The sequence below is a fragment of the Teleopsis dalmanni genome, chromosome X (assembly GCF_002237135.1).
Source record: "Teleopsis dalmanni isolate 2A chromosome X, ASM223713v2, whole genome shotgun sequence".
NCBI lineage: Eukaryota > Metazoa > Arthropoda > Insecta > Diptera > Diopsidae > Teleopsis > Teleopsis dalmanni.
This window is the reverse complement of record NC_051848.1, coordinates 48107777-48129666: the sequence shown is the minus strand read 5'-3', so window position 1 is coordinate 48129666 and position 21890 is coordinate 48107777. Positions and strand designations below refer to the sequence as shown.

The following is a 21890-nucleotide window of genomic DNA, read 5'->3' as shown; positions in this document are numbered from 1 at the left end:
GACAAAAACACATCAGATGTTCTGGTGTCATTTCTTCAAGTATTGGTAGACACGCACTACATGAGGTACCACAGGGAAGGCCAAGTCTAACTCCATGCCGTCCTATGGACCAGTGACCCGTAAAGACAGATATTAGCTTAGAAACCTCAGATTTGTTTCTACAGATTAAGTCAGAGGTTCTATATTTGGAATAGATGGGCCAAGCAGCCCTTGATCTGGCTGCTGAGACAGTAAGGGTCCACTCACTATTTGCCTGTCGCAAAAAATGGTCACAAATCAGCCTACGCCCGTAGCTGACAGGGGCAGGGATCGAAATAGGGGTATCCGTGGAAGATCTCTTTAAAGTACTATAGTTACATTCAATGCTTATTATTACGATTAAGAATAGGCAGATTGCAGATACTTGCTGCTTAGTGCATAAAGTAAATTAATGTATTATATAATGTATTATATATATAATATAACATATTATATATATAATATATAAAATTGTTCGATATCTTAGTGAACGATTAAGTTGTGAATTGCAATTGCAACTATACCTTACCTTTGTTTAAGTACAGTTCTTTGAATATTTCAGTGAGAATACATTAAAGAGAAATAATATTATTTAAATGTAAATAAAATAATTTTTAATGAATAAATATCTTAAGGTTTTTATACAAATAAATATAAATAATATGAATATGAATTATAGTAGGTAATGAGAAATAACAATCTGTTCTGACGTGTTTATGTGAAAGCGAAATTAAAACGAAGACACAATCCATACCAATTAGTTAAGTGTTGAAAATGTTGTTAAATAAAAATATATATATAAATATGTATGTATATAAATATGTGTTTAGAAATTATTTTTAAAGTGAAATTTCTTGAACATTATATTTTTGTATTTTAAATGCTTTTATAAATGCTGCAATAATTTTATTGCGTTATTATGCTAATTTTTTATGACACTGAAGCATTTATTCATAATTATAATTAATATTGAGTTTGCTTAATTAGTGAATGAGTAAAGAAAAACATTAATCTATATATGTTCTTCATGAGTTTATTGAGTCGAAACGCTGCAATGTTGTAAAAACAATATGTCATTTTTCCCTAGAAATTCATTTATCTCTAAAACGGAGTTGGAAGAAACAAAAATCATAACATTATGTGTATTCAGCAAAAAAATATGCTGATCCATATTAATTTGTTTAACAATTGTTTCGTCTTTTTCTTCAAGAAACTTCATTTTTTTAAATTTCTATAGAATTGCTACTTTTTGCGAGAATCAATGTCTTATTATCTTATAAATATATTTGCAAAAAAAACTTTCCTTTCCTATCATGCACTGTTTCCCTGTGGATGGCCTTTGAAGCGAGATACGCACAAACTTTTGGACTAATAGTCATGATATAGCAAAGTCATCTATTTTTTTACAAATAAACAATGTACAGTTCTTCAGAATTCATTCATAGTTTTAAAAATCTCAAAAGAGTGTTTTTTTCTTAATATAATATACGTTAATATTTAAGATTTTTGCAAATTTTTTCGAGGATTTTGCTTCGATGCAAGATATTTCGTTAAAGTGCTCAAAAAAAAAATGTTTAAATTGACATATTTTTTTTTATTTTACATTTTTAGTATAAAAATATAAACAAGAGCACTTCTGTGCATTATTATATCACTTATTAAGTTCGTAAAATAGCATACGATTTCTAGAAAGTGACAATCCATAAAATATATCTCTAGCTTAGTTAATAAATTACAGTGTTTTAGTGACGTTACGTCTGCAATTTCAATTTCCTGTATTCACTTGACCAAGTATTACTTTTTTAAAGTGATATAGAGATCCCACCATGGCTTGAAAAGTATTATGATAACTCTTCTTCATCGATAGTTGGTAGTTCTCGATAATACTGTTCGAACTTAGTAGTTTCGCTTAAAAAAAACAAAAAAGTCTACTATATCATTTTAAATTGGCATAAAGTTCATAAAAATATTAGAAAGGCAGAAAGGCATACACTAAGGCTCCTCACAATTTGCGTTAAATAATTTAAACTCATGTTAAATTATGAAAGTATTAAGGCCATGTTCAATAATTGGTATGCACTTTCAATATTTAATATTTTAACAAAAAACATGCCACAGGGCATGCTAAAATCAATTTGTTATATTTATTAAGTTCGATACAAAGAATATTTATATTCTTTAGTACATGATGTGTTGGCGTATTGGAAACTAATTCTCGAAAATCATTTTTGTCACATATTTCAAACTTTTCAAATTCTTAGCAATTTTAATTTAAAAATAGTAATCACATTTTCAATATCTTCTTCTTATTTGGCACTACAGCCAAGTGTGAACCTTAACCTCCCTCATGAACTGCCTTCTTCTGTCCCGATGCTCTGTTACTTTCTTCCAGTTCAGTACTTCAATCTTTCTTGCATCACCATAAACGTTATCATCCCATCTTGTTCTTGGTTTACCTCTGTGCCTGGTTGTCATCGGCTTTGCGTTGTATATGCAACTCAGCTTTCTCTCTGGCCCCATTCTTACTACATGAGACAAGGTTGTTATGTAAAAAAAATTTAACTATGTTGATTTAATTTTCAATTTTTATTTTTCATATAATTTGAAAATAACATATCTAATAACACGTATTCTAAATATTATATACTTATATTATATATAAGTATACTTATATATTATACTTATATACTTATATATTATAATAGACTGGTTTCGAAAAGTAGTAAACTACTACAACAAAAATTATTTTTATATTATTGTAATATATTGTCCTTTGTTGTTCGTAAATAATTTTTTTAGACTGCAAGTACCAGAGATTGCACTCGTGCCCTGTTAAATTTGAAGCTGAAAGTCAGCGCATCCTAACCAATTGACCCAAAGCCGTACTTGACCTTTACATTCGCACTTTTTTCTGCAGTTTTGTTATTTTGCTATGAAAGTTTTATTAGCAAATTCACTTGCTGTATTTTATATTAGAACGAAATCATTAACCATCTGTAGAATAATTGAATTAATTATATTTTTATTTTTAATTGTTAAATTTCAATACTATATTTTATATCAATATCAATACTATTTTTTAGAGGCATTATTTTTTATAGGATTTTTTTTCTTTCTTGTGCATAGAACTTAATCTAGGAACGTATTACGTGGAAAGCCATGCTAATATTACTCTACGATTCGTACTAGCCAGACTGTAAATGAATATATATATTTTTATTCATATTATTTCCATTATAATTCTATATTAAATTTGATTTTAACGTCAATATGCACGTGTACTTAATAAATTTTACTTAATTAATTAACTTAATTAATTTGACTTAATTAATTGATTAATTAAAATAATATAAATATAATTTTTGTTGTTGTAGTTTACTACTTTTCGAAATATTTCTATTATTTTAAATGTTTAACAAATAAATTTATAAAGAATAAATAATATAATAATAACAAAATAAAAAATAAAAATAATAACAAATAAATGAATTTGTTTTATTATTTTCTATTAATTTTAATAGTTTTCTTGAAGTTAACAAAAACCTTTGATAAATTTTTCTATTAAAAACTTTGACAATTTAAGACTTTACCTTACCTATTAAATATAGATCGTACATGAACGTATGATGTTGTAGGAAGCGTATTTGATATGTATATAGGTATTATGGACCAAAAACAAAAACATGGGGACGTTTCCGAGAAATTTTTGGATCTGTTGAGATGTCACTACACTTCAGAGTCAAATCAGCAAAAACGGACAGCTATCAGTGCGTGGTGCCAAAAGTAGGCAAATATGTTAATGTTACTTTGCTATAGTTTTGGCCTTCGTACCGGAGATGTGATCACTATTTTATTATCTCAATTATTGGTATTCATATTATTGAGCAAAACAGATACATTTGTTTTCAAATGTATATGAATATTCGTATAAATTGAACTTGGTCTAAAAGTTGTTGTTTTATTAGTCATCCTATGAGTATAATGAGTGCTGTCTTTTATCAAAATTTCAGTACTTTTAAAGACACCAACAAAAACATCTTTGAACAATTCACTGTTATTCACTGTTATAAATGCGTTATGTGATTCTTTTTGTCAATTTATTTACTACTCATTTCTAGCAATTACAATTTAGTTGTAGCGTTAAGGCCTAACTGAATCGTTTTATATTTCCATGTCTGTCTGTTTGTCTGTCTGTCTGTCTGTCTGTCTATGTCATTAGCCGCATTGACATTGAATGTTTTGTAAAAACTTGTTGAAGGACTGAAAACACTAAGCAGTTACCATATTTAATTGACGACATGCTTTTAAATATTTGCTATACCATACCATATATCTTGTTTTTCAATTTTGACATGATTATGAGCTAATGTTTTGAAATTACTTGAAGCTTGCCACAAGAAAGATATTTGCACGAAATTAATTGTATAATTTTATGTTAAATTAAAGATATAAATAAACATTAAAACAAATAAATTAGTAGATTGAATGTTTTTAACCGAATACTGAAATCTTGATTTTTTTATTGTCAAAGTGGTGATCATATTTTGCTATATCAAATTTTTTTTCGATCATTCCATATTGTTCTCGTTGTGCTCCAAAACAATGTACAATAATAAGATCAGTTGATGTTGAAAGTAATTTTGCTTGCATTGCTTTGAGTGACAACACGTCCGCTCGTACCAAGCGGATCTCTCAAGTAACCTCTGCAGAGCTGATTAACCATAGTACATAGCATATGTCAGAAACAAATTGTGTATGCAGAGGCTTATTTAAAAAGAGTTTTTAAAAACTAATTCGAAGTGCATATGAATACATTTTATTAAAATAAATCCATTATATACAAATATATATTTCCTCTAAAATAATTTCTTAATGAATACGAAAAGAAAGCATCTATCCATCGTTACGGTGGCTCACACCATCATCATCGGTGTCGCCTGCTTTCTGGTAGCCATTCGTATGTTTAAATATTCAACTAACCTCTCTGACAAGTAAACTTGATCATATTGTTTGTTTACATACTGCTCAATTACGAATGGTGACTCATCAGAAAAAAACCAAATTCGGCAACCCACTATCTTCGACCAAACGAATCAACATTTTGGCTTTTTCGACTTTAACTTTTTTTGTTTATCGGTGAGATCATGCACTTTGTTCAACTTCAATGGCTCTAGTCCGAGCTCATTTTTTAAAATGTGTTGTATCCATTCTCGCGATACGTTCAGCTCCTTTGCGATTTGATTGCAGCTGTGGCGTGAGTTATGCTTAATTCGCTTCTTTACTTCACGAATAATTTCTAATGTTGGTACTGTTTTCTTTGGTCCACTTCCTAGGCGTCGGGCGAGCTATGGTACGAGACAGAAATGATTTATAGGTCTCGAACGATAACCACTCTTGTTTTTCTAGTCAAATATAAAGCAATGATATTATCACGTTTGAGAACTCCATCATACACAGCTTCTTTTCTGAAACACAAAAATCAAAATGTCTTCCTACGCTTGTAAACAAGCCAATGAACTGTCAAATGAATTAATTTTGACCTTTCAAATGAATTATCTTGAGTTCTTATTCTAGACTATTGGGATATGTGCTTTTATGAAATTGTCAACATATTTAGAAATTTCTCGAGTTGAATACACTCTCTTGAGAGTGTGTTAATGGTATTCTTAAATGAAGTATCGAGCATATTGTTTACAATCTTTGGCAATAATAAGTTTTCTTTTGATATACTAAAAACCTGATTATAATATCTTTTGGTAATTAAAGTTGGCTAAAGTTGTTGCATTTGGCTCAATTATAACTATTGTTAAAAAATCATATCAGGATCATATCAGGGTGAAAAGTGAAAAAGAATCAAAAGGTAAAAAGTCTTTTTTTGCATATTCTATATCTTTGAATTGGTTTTTATATCCAAATTAAATTACTATATCACTGTTATTGTGGTGGGAAGTATTCGAATTTCTTAATTAGTTTATAGTCCGTATATAATTTGTTTGGACTGCAAGTGCCAGGCTTAGAACTCACGCCTATCAAATTAGTAGCGATGACTAATATATTTGTAGTTAGAGGATTTTTCATTCTGATCTAGAGATTAGTTAAGTTACCTTTTATAGTTTTAGAGTATTTCTTTAAGTCCGATTTTTTTGATAAATTAGAAAACTCTAAACTCTAGAGTCAAGTTTAAGAAGTAACAAAACAACAAAAAAAAAATAAACTATAATGTAAATAATGTATAATGTATTTAATAAAATAGCTATAGCAATGAAGCTTACTGGAGGGCACCAGGTTTCCGATTTCGCTATTTTGACTAATCTACTCCTCATTGAGTCCGATTTTTTCGATGAGTCCGATTAATATTATAAATTAATTTTATTTTACGGAATGAAGTCTAATTTAAGTCTACACATTTTTTAAAATTTTTTTTGTGGCTACAGATTTTTCCTCTTTTTGTTCAATATTCATATTGGTTAAAATATGAATATTGTCATGCCATGGTCTTTCAAAAAGTATAAAAATTTATATGTTATAAGTAATTATTATTTTGATATATGTTTTTAAGAACAAAATTTCATTTATCAATACAACGTATCAAATAACGTTAAAAATGACATATTGTCAACAAAAATGTCCTTGAGTCAAAAACATATTTATTTATCTTGAATCGTCCACACATGGATAAAACCAGTACTTAAAACTCAATCAATGATTGTATTAAAACTTAAGTAACACAACTTTTCAAAGTTTTCATACCAAAACGAAACTTTATCTTTAATCAGAAGTTGACATGCTAAATAATTTTGTTCTTAGAAGTAAAGGGGCAATACGAATAAGCATTTATAATGTATATAGTTGTTGTTAATGAAAGTAAACTCCTTGGCGATTACCAGTCATTAAATTGCCAACGTACAATAGTAATAATGCAGTACTCATACCCCAATCTGGTTTATTAGTTCTGTTGTACTAATTTGTGTTATTATTGGGAGTAGCAATGTCAACAGCAGCACATGCATCAGCCCAGTGCCGTATTTACTTTGTGACAATGGATTTGGTTTTTATAGTTAAATAGCTCTGCTATTATAACAACGTAAACACAACATGACATTTGTAAAGAAATGGAAAAAATGGAAAAGAACTCGTGACCTACATTGCCGCATGGATTTATTATGTCTCTTTAGTGAAATTCAATTAAATAGTTTAGTATGCGAAACTATCTTGGTATTAACATTACTATATTTATGGCTATGTCAATGTGTCTAGAAGTAATTTATATGGTTAAGGGTACGCATTGATCGATCATGCATGCTTTATTCGAAAATATTTGTACTCAAAATAGTTGTAATAAAGAAATAATTAACTGTGTGGTGTTTATGTAGTGTAATAAACGATGCATACTTTTTAGTATCCCTTTTAGATACGGATTTCTATTAAAATGGGATTTATACATTCTTAAAAACAATCACATATGTTAACTATTGAATTTACACATTTATTGCATTTATTATTTAACATTATTTTATTATTTAAATGCTCTTCTGATACTATATATACTATATACTAAGACGTTCGTCAAATTAGAGAACATATAAAAACTATGAACTTATAGGTGTTGACTTGATTATTTAATACGGATCTGCAGATTATGAGCACAGAACTGTTATTATGCCTTTTTATTATTCGAGATCATATATAGATCACTGCAATCTGAACTATGCGAATCATATCCAATGAACTTCGGTTTCTTAGGTGCTATGTTAAATCAATAACTATGTCAACCAAAAAGATTCTAAAAAATTTTAGAATTTTATTATATTTTTGCGCATTTTTTAGAACCCACATAAATAATTATTTTTTCGTTTATACCGGGGTTTCAGATTTCGCTACTTAGACTAATTTACCCCTCGGTCAATTTGTAATTGTTCCTCAAAGAGCTTATTTTAGTTGTGCGTCTTATTTGTATATTAATCTAATCCAGAGTGTTTTTTACTCCGCACAATCAGCGATCAAAAACTATATTAACCCCACAAGACTAAATATGTTGACCCTGCTGTGTAAATATTTTTGTAAAAAGTCTGACTGAAAAAGTTGGAAATTAAGAAAATTGTAACTAATAGAAGTTGGAACTAATAAAAGTTGGTCCGTTAGACTTTTTAGACAAATTCATCAAAAGTGCTGCGAAACTTCCAAATAATCTGCATAAGTGTATTATGCACGAGTAGTCATAGGTTGGGATAGAGTATAGTTGTGCAGATTGGAACTATACAATTTGTTCATGTGAAATCTAGCTACTTCTGAACAATGCACAGCCTACAGTAAAAGCGTCTAATAATTTTTCTTTAAATTTCCGTGCTAATACACAGCAAATGGAATGTTTTGTATTAAAAATGTTATAGTACTTTGTACGCATAAGTTTATTTCAATGAACCCAAAAAACACATGACCACGTTACAAATATCTAAACATAATTATCGGTAACATCTGTACACATAATAAGGATGAGTACTACGTAGGTAAAGACTACAATAATTTTGACCATGACATTCAATACTTATTGCTTTGTGGTATATGGCTATCTAATGATGTGTCTGTACTATGTATGTATAAATAGTGTTTTTGAAATTAAATATTTTCTTTAGTTAGTAGATACCACGCCTGCTTTACGTTGTAATTACAATGCACCGTTCGTGTTATTGAAGAGTAAACAATAATTGTCTAAAATACTTCAACATGGAAATTTCATTTCAGAATTGTAAATTCGTATTGTAGGTGCTGTTCTTCTATCACCATATGTGTCTTATATGTCGTGCCTTTATACATAATAAATGTAGGCCAAAAAGTCATCCACGCAACCGAATACTCACTCCTAAAAATTTAATAAACTTAAATGTTACAATTACTATAAGTCACACTATTTGTAATTAAAAGCACTACGCTTTTAGGTATGGAACAACACTGGAATGTACCCATTAAGAAAATATATCATAACATTAAAATTAAATATTTAGATTTACAATTTTGGTTTGATGAGATTCAGCTAACTTTGATTCGAACAAACAACCAATTTTAAAATAAAATTAAAAAAAATATATATCATATTAAAACATAGAATTTTTGAGAATTGTCTTAGGTTTACACGTTGAAACCTTAATTTTACATTTACAATGTCAATCCTTAAAACCCCATGGGTCCATATCTCCTAGAAAAAAAAAATCAAAAAAAATTTTTTCCGAGCTCATCAAAAAAACTTCAGCCAAATTGGAGATCATGAGGTTAAAAAGGTGTCCGATTTGTAAACAAATGACCGATATGATGTTTTTATTAAAATTAAACTTGATGAACAGACTTGAGAGTGTTTACCTGGGCCATATACTTATGTATATCGAAGTTAATTGACATTTGTTCGAATGATTAAATTTCTTGGAGTTGATCTACAACATGTTCAAAATAAATCTGCATGGATTTAAATAAAACTTATCAAAAATAATATATGGTAAACTTAAAATAGAATCAAGTGGTCAATTTTTTTTGCCAATCATGTGCAACATTCTTGAAATAAATCTGAACAGATTTAAATGAAACTTATAAAAAATATATGCTCTATTTTTAATATTTACCAAAATTCAAGGTATTGAAAAAATCCCAAAAAACAAAAAACTTTCTATATTTTAATGACAATGTATGCAAATAACATTGGATACATAATGGATATAATTGGATAGAAATAATGGATTATTAATCCATTAAATGTCTTTTTAACTAAATTGAACACGTTTTGTACAAGAAAAGGCTTAAAGTTTATAACTCTTTATAGTTAGTTTTTTTTTTTAATTTTTTCGATAAATTTTATAGTTAATCTTTAACTATCAATACCTTACGTTATCATTAGCTGTTTTTTCTCTATTGTGCTATTCTATTGACCCTTCAGGTGCTAATATTCAAAGAGTTTAAAGCTTATGATCGCTTATTTAAGAATTAATAGAACTTACTCTGCAGAATTTATCGAAGTGAGACTTTAATGATAGAATGGTGTGTCTACCGAAGCAGAAGACTAAGTAGAATAAGTATCAAATAGCATAGCTAACGATTTCCTATTATTTAACAATGGATAATCCAATCTTTATTATTTAACAAGATTTCTTGAGGAATTCAGAGACTATTTGACTTTTAAATAGAAATTTATGTGGTTTAGAGGGTTTAGAACTACTCGTTGTCTATTCACATAAGGATTACCACCTTATTCTCTTGTTGTTGTTTTTGTAACAAGGATTTGGCACTGAGATCGTCGGGTCTATTGTTCCCGCTTCTGGGTTTAGAGTAGGTCTCTAAATTCTGTTGTGTCAACAAAAAGTAGTATAGAACCTATTTTACAGAGTTTTATTGCTTCGTTTGTAAGAATATAAGAATGTATATATATACTATATATTTTATTATTCATCTAGATTTTAAATGAAGAATTTTAAGCTAACACATTTTCCAATTATATATTTTTAGAGAAACGGAGCGCTATCAAAAACTGAAATGGCAGGATGTGCATGTTGGTGATATAGTACACTTATCAAATAATGAAACAGTGCCAGCAGATATTTTACTGTTGCGTACTAGCGACCCCCATGGGGTTTGTTATATAGACACTTGTGATTTAGATGGTGAAACAAATCTCAAACGTAGAGAGGTGAGCAAAATTCTTGCAATAAAAAAAATGAAGTTATTAATTTATTTATATTAAATTTATATAAATATATATATATGTATAAACTTGTCATTATAGGTTGTACGGGGTTTCACTGATAAACAAAACATCTTTACACCTAGTAAATTTGTGAGTCGTGTTGAAGCTGATGCGCCAACCACAAAATTATATAGATTTCACGGTGCCTTGATACACTCAACAGGAGAACGCGTACCTATATCAACTGAGAATTTATTACTCCGGGAAAGTAGGCTTAAGGTAAATAACTTCATTCAAATAAAAAAAGTGAAATGTATACTCACTCCGTTCTTTCTTTCATTCGTGATTAATAAAAATTGAGTTAATTTAAAAAACATGACAATACAAACTAAATAAATATAACAAATTAGATATCTGGATCGGTTAATGCTAAGTCTCCACTACGCAAATTTAACATGTTAAATAAAAAAAGAGGTTTAAGCTTAAGAATGACATTTAAATGACTCAAATCGTTGTAGATCACCTGAAAGCATTGTGTACTGTGTATGGCGCAATGGATCAAGACAAATTATGTTGCCCATTTTTGTATACACAGCAGCATTGGAGTTTATTTCGCTTACCTTTCCAATGTTATTGACCGACCCACAATTTCATTAAGATCTCTTCAAATATCTATATTTGAAAATTTTGATTAAATAATTTGTGTTTAAAAGTTCATCAAATCTATATTTAATTGTTTATGTTTCATAGTTTAGTTAAGGTTAAACAACATAATAATTGTTGTAATTAACAATTTTTAAAGAGCTTTTCACAGAACCTTGCCTCAAACCTGATTAATATCGAGTTAAATTATTTATCTCTGTAAATAGCGATTTATCGGGAGCAATATTTAATATGTTAAACTGCATAGTTCAGACATGAATTCGATCTTAAAATAGCTTTAGAAATTAAATGTAAAAATGTATATAAACATTTCGAATGTCAAATAAGTATCAGAATTCTCCTTCACATCCACAACAAACAAACATAATCTTCACTACAAATAATTCCCAAATTATTCCATGAATGATTAACTCTTATAGCTCATTTGTGCCTTTCTTTTAATCAAAAGGTATTTGACATTTTTTAGTCAAAATAAAAAATTTTTTTTAATTGAAAAACAGTTTTCTGGACTCAAATATTGCCCTTTTTATTGTAAAATTCTAAAGTAATGACGTAGGCCAGGCCTTTCGTGGTAACAAGGTGTTAGTGAAGACACTGTATGCGACCCAACGTTGTCACAATAAAAAATTCCCCATCTTTCGTTTTGACAACTCTGACCTCTTTTGTCTAATTTCTTCCCTAATCCAAGATAATTTCATTTTTTAAATAATTTGCTTAATGTTTGCAGAATACGTATATACGTATATAAGTTATTATTGTGTTTATGTGATATTATAATTGTCTAAAAACATTTATTTATTTTTAGAATACTGACTACGTTGAAGGAATCGTTGTCTATGCAGGACATGAAACCAAGTCAATGTTAAATAATAGTGGGCCCCGTTATAAACGTTCTCAGGTTGAGCAGCAAATGAATATTGATGTGATATGGTGAATAATTATCTAACATTTTAAAAACTTGAATATAATTATTTTTGTTTCTCTCTAATTGTGTTATAGGTGTGTGATAATTTTATTAGTACTATGTGTAGTTGGTGCAGTTGGCAGTAAAATGTGGTTAAGTTCGTTTAAACATTTTCCTGTGCCATTTTTGCCCTTTAAAGTTGATCCCGATTATGAAGGTTTATTGACCTTTTGGACTTATATTATAATACTTCAGGTTATGATACCATTGTCACTTTATGTTACAATTGAACTATGTAAAATACTCCAAGTATATCACATACATAATAATGTTGATCTCTTCGACTATGATACAAATAAAAAAACCGAATGTCGAGCAATGAATATCACAGAAGAACTAGGACAAATACAACATATATTTTCTGATAAAACAGGGACACTTACAGAAAATAAAATGCTCTTTAGACGCTGTGTTGTAAATGGCACTGATTATAACCATCCACCATCGGAGTTGGAAAAAATGTATTCAAGACCTGGTTCGCCAGCTCCACCTTTAATAGCAAATACAACACTCTTAGATGATATGTCCCACTTTTTAAATTCTGGACAGTATTTATCAAATAATAGCCAACGCATACAAGAATTTCTTCTAGTTTTGGCAATATGTAATACGGTAATAGTAAGTGCAGCACCCCATAGGGATTTAATGAATGCTAGCGGCATAATTGAGGTGCAAAGTGCGAATAATGTGGTCCCAGAGTGCTCAGCTACATTAAAAGGTATTTGTTTTTGTGTGTTTATATATCTTAAATTTGTGATGTATACTTTTTTCGAAGGTGTTGATAAGCAACAAAATTTGATCTTTGCAGAAGTAAATCTAAAATCAACAAACAATTCTACTGCTGCTACTACAAGTAAATTAGTATCGGCGATACCAGCTGATCGTTACACAAGATTAGCAGAATCACGTTCGGTGACACCATCGCCCCCACCTAATTCAGCATATGCACTACCAATGCAAACACATGTTCCTTCTCTGTCGCCTATCAGCAGTTCGGCAGAAACAACACCTACTTCGGAATCACCACCTTTGAAAATGAAATCAATTTCGAATAGTGTGTCTCCAACAGGCCGAGCAAAAGCGGTTATCAACTCCAAAATTATAAGTTTAACATCGTTTCTTAATAATAAAACGCAATCAAAAAGACTAGCAACAAAATTTTCGTAAGTAAATTGCAAGAGTCAGTGAGTTTTTATTTTTAATGATTTGATATTGCTTTATTTTTGCATTTAGAAATTAATAATTCATTAATATTTGTTTTAGACAATCAAAACAAACATATCGTACTGCTGATGGGCGGCCACTTTACGAAGCAGAAAGTCCGGATGAATTAGCATTAGTCAATGCAGCTTATAGCTACGACTGTTGTCTTATAAATCGGAGTCCAAATCATATATTAGTTAGTTTGCCCAACGTTGGCGTTACAGAATATGAAGTGCTAAAAATTTTGCCATTCGACTCAAGTCGTAAATGTATGTCCATAGTGATACGTCGTACTGGTACACAAGAAATTATTCTTTACACAAAAGGTGCTGATAGTTCAATTATGCCTGTTCTAACGCAGTGTAAACCAAACTCGATTGACAGTAAGCTTACAAAAAAAACAAAAACAAAAACAAAATAAAAATAAAAACAAAGAGAATAAAAATGATTTATTAAATTTTGTATTTATCCATCTCTAAAGGTTTACTACGTGAGAAAACACAGCAACAATTAGATCGTTATGCTCGCGAAGGTTTACGTATATTGGTTATGGCGAAGAGAAATCTTAATGCCGCAGAATACACTGATTGGTGGGCACATCATCAAGAAATCGAGATGTCTCTTGAGAATCGAGAACGTCGATTACGAGACTCTTTTGCCAAATTGGAAAGCAATCTGACATTGCTAGGTGCAACTGGGATTGAAGATCGTTTACAGGATGGTGTACCTGAAACAATTGCTTCATTGATGGCAGCTGGTATATCGATATGGGTGCTAACGGGTGATAAACCAGAAACTGCAATAAATATAGCATATTCCGCTAAATTATTTACACAACAAATGGAATTAATTAGGTGTTTATTAGTTTATTATTATTTAAAATAATTCTTTTAATGCAATTAATATTAAATAATGTTACTTTCTTTTGTTTATTGTATTCAGATTAGTAGCGCGATCACGTGATGCTGCAGAATCGGCTATCAATTTTTATTTGTCAGAATTTGATGAACAAAAAATTGCACACTTTGGCATGACTCCAAGACCTAAACAGAAAGCATTGGTAGTGGATGGCAAAACACTAACTTTTATTTTAGACATGCGGTATTTGAATTTTCCTTTATAAAAAATTTATTAATCGTAAATTAATTTTTATTTAAATTTTTTACAGGTCCAATCTAATACGTCCATTTTTAAAATTAGCTAAAAGCTGTGTTTCTGTATTGTGTTGTCGCTCAACGCCTTTACAAAAAGCTTATCTAGTTAAGATTGTAAAAGAAGAATTGAATTTGTGCACACTAGCAATTGGAGATGGTGCTAATGATGTTTCTATGATACAAGTAAGAAAAACCAAAAAAACTTTAATTTGAAAACAATATTTTTGTAATATATATTTTTTATATATTTTATATATGGCTACAGGTCACCTTTTTTTAAAATTAAAATTAAACGTTATAGTTATAGTTATATTATAGTAGATATAGTTATAGTTATATTTTTTAGTAGATTCTATATCACGACTCTGGCCATCATTAAGATCAGGATCTAAAATTATTAAACATTAATTGATATTGCTAAAATCTTTATCCATACGTCATGTTTTTGGTTCCGTTCTCTACATACACAGTGCAATATAGATTCACTGTTCACATATACAAAATTTAATAATTTTCTTAGTATTGTTTATCAAATTTTAAACAAATGCTTCAGACATAAATCCTTTATACCTCTTTACTTATTTAGTTGACCTTTGCAGACATATATCGTTCTTGTAACCGCGTCTAATAGCCTTCTTCAACTAGTCTTATCATATTATTAGTAAGGGACTTACTCTACCACGTTTTCAATCAGTGACTATTAAATGCTTTGTGTGTTTTCATCACTATTGGTTTTTGTCCAAGTCTCTGCACCTTACAGCAGTGTGGTTGTTTTTACGAATCATATACAAAACCCTAGCAAACACATCAGCTCGACTCCTATTGATATATGTATGTGATCTGTTGAGATGGCAAGATTCGTCCAGCTTAGCTCATAGTATTTAATTTTCTTACTCAATTCTATCATACTATTTTTAAAATGATCGTCTTTGTGCCGATTGTTCTTAACTTGCCAAAAACTATTTTCTGAAAAGCCATCGAAAAGTAACTCTCAAATATCCGTTACTGTAAGACATTAAGTATATTTAAATTATGGTATATTACACAGCTATAACGGTAATGCATTAAAACTGATATACTATCTAAATCGCAAGCACAAGTGAATTTTATTTACGTTCTATTTTCGAAATCACAATGGATAACCATAGAGCAGCACAAAAGATCAACCATGATCGCAGTGTTCTGCTCCGTTGAAAGCTGGAACCCTGTTTATTCCTATTCCTATGGATAACCATGAATCTATTTGAATGTTAATAGTTTTGGACCTCTGTTAAAGGCGGTGTTTGTGTTTAATTCTTGAGAATTAAATTTTTTAGTTTGATGAAATTAATTATTTGAAATTAATGTACTTCCAAATAGTTCTATCGAAGCACGTTTATGAACGATGATCTACAATTTAATAACAATCAATATTTTAGTTTTCAAAGATTGTTAATATGCAACAAAAAATATATAAATAATTAAAATTAATATTACATATATTAGAAAGTCATTTGCGTGCAAATTTGACAGGTTCATAAGTTTTTTCAAAATTACAATTAATTTACTTAAACAGTTTTTAAATAACTTTTTCTTTTTCAGATGGCAGATGTTGGCGTAGGTATTTCAGGTCAAGAAGGTACCCAAGCCGTTATGGCTGCTGATTTTACAGTAGCCCGCTTCCGTTACTTAGAACGGTTGTTGTTAACACATGGTTTTTGGTGCTATGACCGATTATCGCGTATGATACTTTACTTTTTTTATAAAAATGCGGTAAGATTATTTAAAAGTTCTTACTTTAAAAGTATTTATTTAAAATTATATTTTTTTTTTTTTTTTTATTTAGGCATTTGTTTTTCTAATATTTTGGTACCAGCTTTACTGTGGTTTCTCAGGTTCTGTAATGATGGATCAAATGTATTTAATGTTGTATAATCTGATATTTACTTCCTTACCGCCACTTGCAATTGGCGTTTACGATAAGCGTGTGCCTGAGGATTTGCTTCTAAAATACCCTCATCTTTATAAAAATGTAAATAAAATTAATATTCGATAATTATGTTTTTATTAGTTTTATATCTATTATTTTTTTTTGTTTTATTGCACTTATAATGTAGCATAACTTCCTAGCTTTTTTTAATCAAAAAATGTAATATATAAAAGTATATTTATTTATAATATTTTTGTATAATTTTATATAAAAGGGTCGTCTAGGACTTGCTTATAAGCCGCATGACTTTTGGTTAATTTTATTGGACTCATTATATCAAAGTTTGGTAATATTTTTTGTTGCTTTGTGTTCATATGCCGAATCGGATGTCGGTATTTGGGAATTTGGTACCACTATAACTGCTTCTTGTCTTATGGCGAATTTGTTACATGGTGCATTTGAGATACGTTCTTGGGTAAGTTAAATATTTATTATTGTTTTATAAAAATTTAACATGTGTGCCTCTTTCCAGACTATTCTTCATGTGCTCTCTATTATTATCAGTTTTGTTTCATTTTATGCCTTCTCTATAGTATATAATTCTATCTGCGTTAATTGCTTCGGACTGCCTTCTAGTTATTGGGTGATATTTCATTGTTTTGCCTCTGCAGTACATTGGCTAGTTATAATTTTATCCACAGTAGTTGCCATATTTCCACGGTAAGTTTTTAAAATTTGCATATACAAATATTTTTAAATATTTTAAAATTATTTCTTTATGTAAAGAAATTTTCTACTGTATAATTCTGAAGCAATATTAATTTTTTTTTATATTATAATAAATAAATACTTTTGTATTTTTTGTATTTTTTTACAGTTTACTTTTTTCAACTCTAAAAACTTCTATACGTCCAGATGAATGCACTAAAGTTTTATTGCAAACTAAAGTCCAGCGCAGTAGAGGTGAGGGTTTATTAGTTACTTGGTCAAGGTCTACATCTGCATCATCAATTTATAGGTAAAACAACACACAACTAAAGTCAACATAAATTTAAAAACAATTTATAAATTTTGTGATTATTATTCCTTAATGCACTTTAAGCGAAATTAAAATTATACTTAAACATTAATAATTAATATGAATTTTTGGTATTTTATTTAATATTTTGATTTTTACAAGTTGATTTTTAAGTTGTGTGTTATTATTTATTTTTGCTGTTGCAGTTTTTATTATTAATTAATTCATTCTTTATTTCAATCCTAATTTTTTTTATTAAATCAATTTTTTTATAATATTATTAATTCGATGTATATATTATTAATTCGATATATATATATTTTAATATATTTTATATTATATATGTTTTAAATTATATGTTTAAATATTTTAAATTAATTCTAAAATTTTTTGAACAATTTTTAGACATCAAAATTTGTTTTGACATTGCTGCTTTATGCAATGTCCATCTTCTCATCTACAAAAACAAAAAAAAAATATCAATAGTTATCAGTGTGGGAATGACCCAACTATTTTTAGTTATATAAAGTATATTGATATTTCCGAAATGAGAAATTGTCTTCTTAACGTACTTATGTTACTAATAAATAAATAATAAATTAATCAAATTATATCTTTAAGTCTATCCTGTTTAGTGAAAATCACTTATTTAATATTCCACGCGTCAGGATAAGAAATTGTTTTATTTGACCGATATATATAAATAATAATGCATAATACGTATATTAGCACCGGTCAATTTGTTCGACAGAAGTAACTTTCATTTTAACGAAAATTTATAGCAAAATACAATTCTATACAGTATTATAAGCAAAAGTCATCAAGACACCATTTGTCTTATATGAATATAAGGTCTGTGAATAAGTAAGTCTTCAAAATTGATTGTGGACTTAGTTTTTCGCTACTACATAATCTACTATACTATTATTTGATTTAAGTAATATGCAAACTTTGTACAAATATTTTTATTTATTTTCTTCATTTCTTACTTGTAATTTTCTATTTATACTTTGTTTAATATATGTAAAAAAAATGTAAAAAAAAACAAAATCAATGTTTGTTATAAGCAGACTATAGCTTATAAAAAAAATAATAAATATAAAATGATCAAAAAATAATTTTTTTTCTTTTTAGAGTCGCCGATTATGGGTCTAAGAATCAAATTATAACCTCGATTACTTGATTACTAACGTCGACAGGTTGAATGATTGGCTTTAGAAGACTTTAACCAATTATCAAAAACTTTAACCAATCACTTAATACAGAAACAATTGCAAACATCTCTACGTTCACGACAACAAGAATTTTTGTTACACAAGAATATTAAATTATTAAAAACTGTATTATATTTTTCATATATAATTTATTTAAAATATTTGATTTTTAGTTGCGCATTATTTGCATGCGTTTCACACGCGCTTCAAATGCGTTTCACATGCGCTACATTTGCGTTTTAGATGCAGTTTGTGTATTAAGTAGAATACATATATTAGTATAGAGTTAGCGTATTTTAATTTTTGTAATATGTATATATTATATTTTAAAATGTTAATTAAGTTTATAAGAATTAATTAATTATGTTAATTCATTAAAGCAACTAAATAGGTTATTTATTGTGTTTTTAATATATTATCGAGCGCCTTATGACAATTGTATTAAGAATTTGTAAATTAGTAAATTTTTTATGTTTAGTTTAAATTATACATATATTGGCAAAAATACTTTTAAGCATATTCAGTATATTTAGTAATAGGTTTAAAAAAATTAGAAATTCAAGCAAAAATTATTTTTTGAGCACATCAATAAAGCGAAATTATTTTAGTAATGTCTTATTTATTTTTTTTTTTTGTATTTGCATTGCAAAAGAAAAATTTAACTTTTCAACTTATTCAATATATTTGTTTTATAGTAAACAATTTCTAAAATATTTTGATGTCTATAAATTTTTTTTAAAAAGTTCACACTTGCTGCACATCATAATATATTAGTTCTCTAATTTTTTTATACATTTAACTTTATTTCTTTTTTACTTAAATACTTAAAAGAAACATTTTTTATACCACACGGATAACACAAGAATTATTGAAATTGTGTCAAAAATTTTATTTTATAAATATTGTTTAAACTATTTTTATATAACATGTTGGCTCATATGCGTAATTTTAAGATATTAAATATTTAACTAAAAGCATTAGAAACTGTTTATTTACACAAATGAATGAATAAATTCATAAAAGGCTGTGATTGTACACTCTTGCAAATTATTTTAAAAGATAAAGGAAAGTTAAAACGTTACTAAAATAAAAAAAATATCCTGACAGAATTATTAAAACTTTATATAAAAAAGCATATATATATAAAATTTATATATTCCTAAAGGCAAGTAGTAAGAATTGTTAAATAAAATTTATTAATTTATACGAAAGCAAAAGAGAAACGAAAGAATATGAAAAACATTTAAAACTGTTTTTTAATTGACAACTAAAAACAACTAAAAATTATTAGACTTAGTATTACTTACCTTATAGTTCATTTACATTTCTACACAACTTGAATTTAAATTTTTATAAAAATGATGTATCATTTATTTAAATTTTATCTCAAAAAAAAAAAAAAAAATTAAACGTTAATATTAAACCTAGAGATTATTTTTATTTTTGTACCGTAGTAGGAATTTAGTTTTTTATAAATAAAATATTTTTTTGAATTTAAACACACATTTAAGTATTAAGTAAGTGTAAAGCACTTGCAAAGCAGTTCAGTAACAATTTTTGCTGTTTTGTAAAATAAATTATTAAAATTTACTTCATATTACTAAAAATGTTCTAAATTAGCATTTAGTAAAATGTAAACAAAGTAATTATACTAGAAATAATTTTAATATTAAAAATGTATGTTATTAAATTAAAACTATATATTGTTAATAATAAACGCGAACCAATTATTTTTAATTAAAGAACTCTTTTATTTTATTCAGCGTTATCTAGAAATTGCAGAAAATATTTAACACTAGTTTACAGCCAAAAACTCCCAAAGACCAGTAGTATTTTTATTGTATCATTTTCCACAACAGCCCCCCTAATAACAATTAGTTGGGTTTAAAAACTAATACAATACGAGTATAATTTGTATAAGACAAACTTTTAGAAACAATAAATTCAATAGCAGTATTGTGTTAAATATGCTAAGAACCACGATATCTGTGTGCTGACGGGCCACTGCGAAATAGAAAAGTATGCTATGAGATTGGGTCTACCCTACAACAACTTTTGTCGAGGTTGTAGCTCTGAGGACGAGGAGGAGACCGAGGTGTCAGTGCCCTTCTTTAGCTAGAAAAAGATCAAAAATCTTCGGATTTCTATTTCTCACCGATCTAGCTGAGCTGTCATCCTGTAATATTAGGACCTGGCCAAGTTTGTAGAACTGTCCGATTGATTTTTCTTTACCTAATAGGGAAGACGTTACCCTTTTCGGCGTTGAGTGTATACGGATTTAAATCTATGTACGTACAAATGCTGCTCCTGTGGTACTACAAAGGGCCATTATTTGAGCTCAAGTGGGCTTTTTTGGAAACAAAGCTACCAGTCCAACCTACATATCTACCTTGAGTTAAATATAACAGTCGCATACGATCCAATATGATATAATAGACTAATTTTTGAGTTTATCTTAATTTGCCTCAGTATCTAATCAAATTAATTCAAAATTAGTTCAATATGAGAACTTTACTTGTTTGTAGTGGTAGAACTTCTTTAAATAATACGATTATGATTACTGTTGCATGATGTCTCCAAGAATCTTACCTTTATTTTATTCTATACAACATTATCTATATCGCGGATAATCCCAACTGAAGATGCATATGAATGTGGTACTTTCGGATTATAACTTTAAATTTAATGCTTTTAATTTTGTTGTACAATAGTTTACAAAGTTCGACATTGACATAATTAAGCACATAAAAATTCAGCGGCTTCGCTGGCTTAGTCATTTCGTGCAAATCGGTACCCGAGATGAAAAACACGATAGAGGACGTCCACATATTCGGTGGAAGAACTAGGTGACTAATGATTTGGGGGCGCTCGGTACTACAAACTGGCGACAACAAGCAATTAATCGGGCTAGCTGGATGACTCATGTCTCTAATGGCCAACTAAGTAAGTAAGTAAGTAATAGTTCACAAAGTGCAAAGTCATTGTGTTTGACAGCACCACTTAAGCAATTTATTTATCGCGGATGGATAAGTTTTGTTCTCTGACTACAATTTCTATAAATTGCAATAAAAATAAAATACA

The 21890-nt window shown here is 28.5% G+C and overlaps 1 protein-coding gene across 3 annotated transcripts in view; it reads left to right on the top strand.

The window, feature by feature from the left end:
- LOC119687336 (probable phospholipid-transporting ATPase VA) overlaps positions 1-19133 on the top strand; it is a 53588-nt gene extending 34455 nt beyond the window's left edge. The window contains exons 3-17 of one of the 3 annotated variants that reach the window (XM_038101618.1): positions 10507-10687; positions 10784-10963; positions 12153-12277; positions 12347-13029; positions 13087-13474; positions 13575-13897; positions 13996-14368; positions 14457-14615; positions 14683-14851; positions 16250-16420; positions 16494-16679; positions 16852-17052; positions 17110-17297; positions 17455-17595; positions 18730-19133. In XM_038101618.1, the coding sequence (XP_037957546.1) occupies positions 10507-10687; positions 10784-10963; positions 12153-12277; positions 12347-13029; positions 13087-13474; positions 13575-13897; positions 13996-14368; positions 14457-14615; positions 14683-14851; positions 16250-16420; positions 16494-16679; positions 16852-17052; positions 17110-17297; positions 17455-17595; positions 18730-18778 (3517 nt within the window). In that variant the 3' untranslated portion in view covers positions 18779-19133. The remainder of the gene's footprint in view (positions 1-10506; positions 10688-10783; positions 10964-12152; positions 12278-12346; positions 13030-13086; positions 13475-13574; positions 13898-13995; positions 14369-14456; positions 14616-14682; positions 14852-16249; positions 16421-16493; positions 16680-16851; positions 17053-17109; positions 17298-17454; positions 17596-18729) is intronic. The other 2 variants (XM_038101620.1, XM_038101621.1) reach the window with 2 other exon arrangements.
- The last annotated feature ends 2757 nt before the right edge of the window (positions 19134-21890 follow it).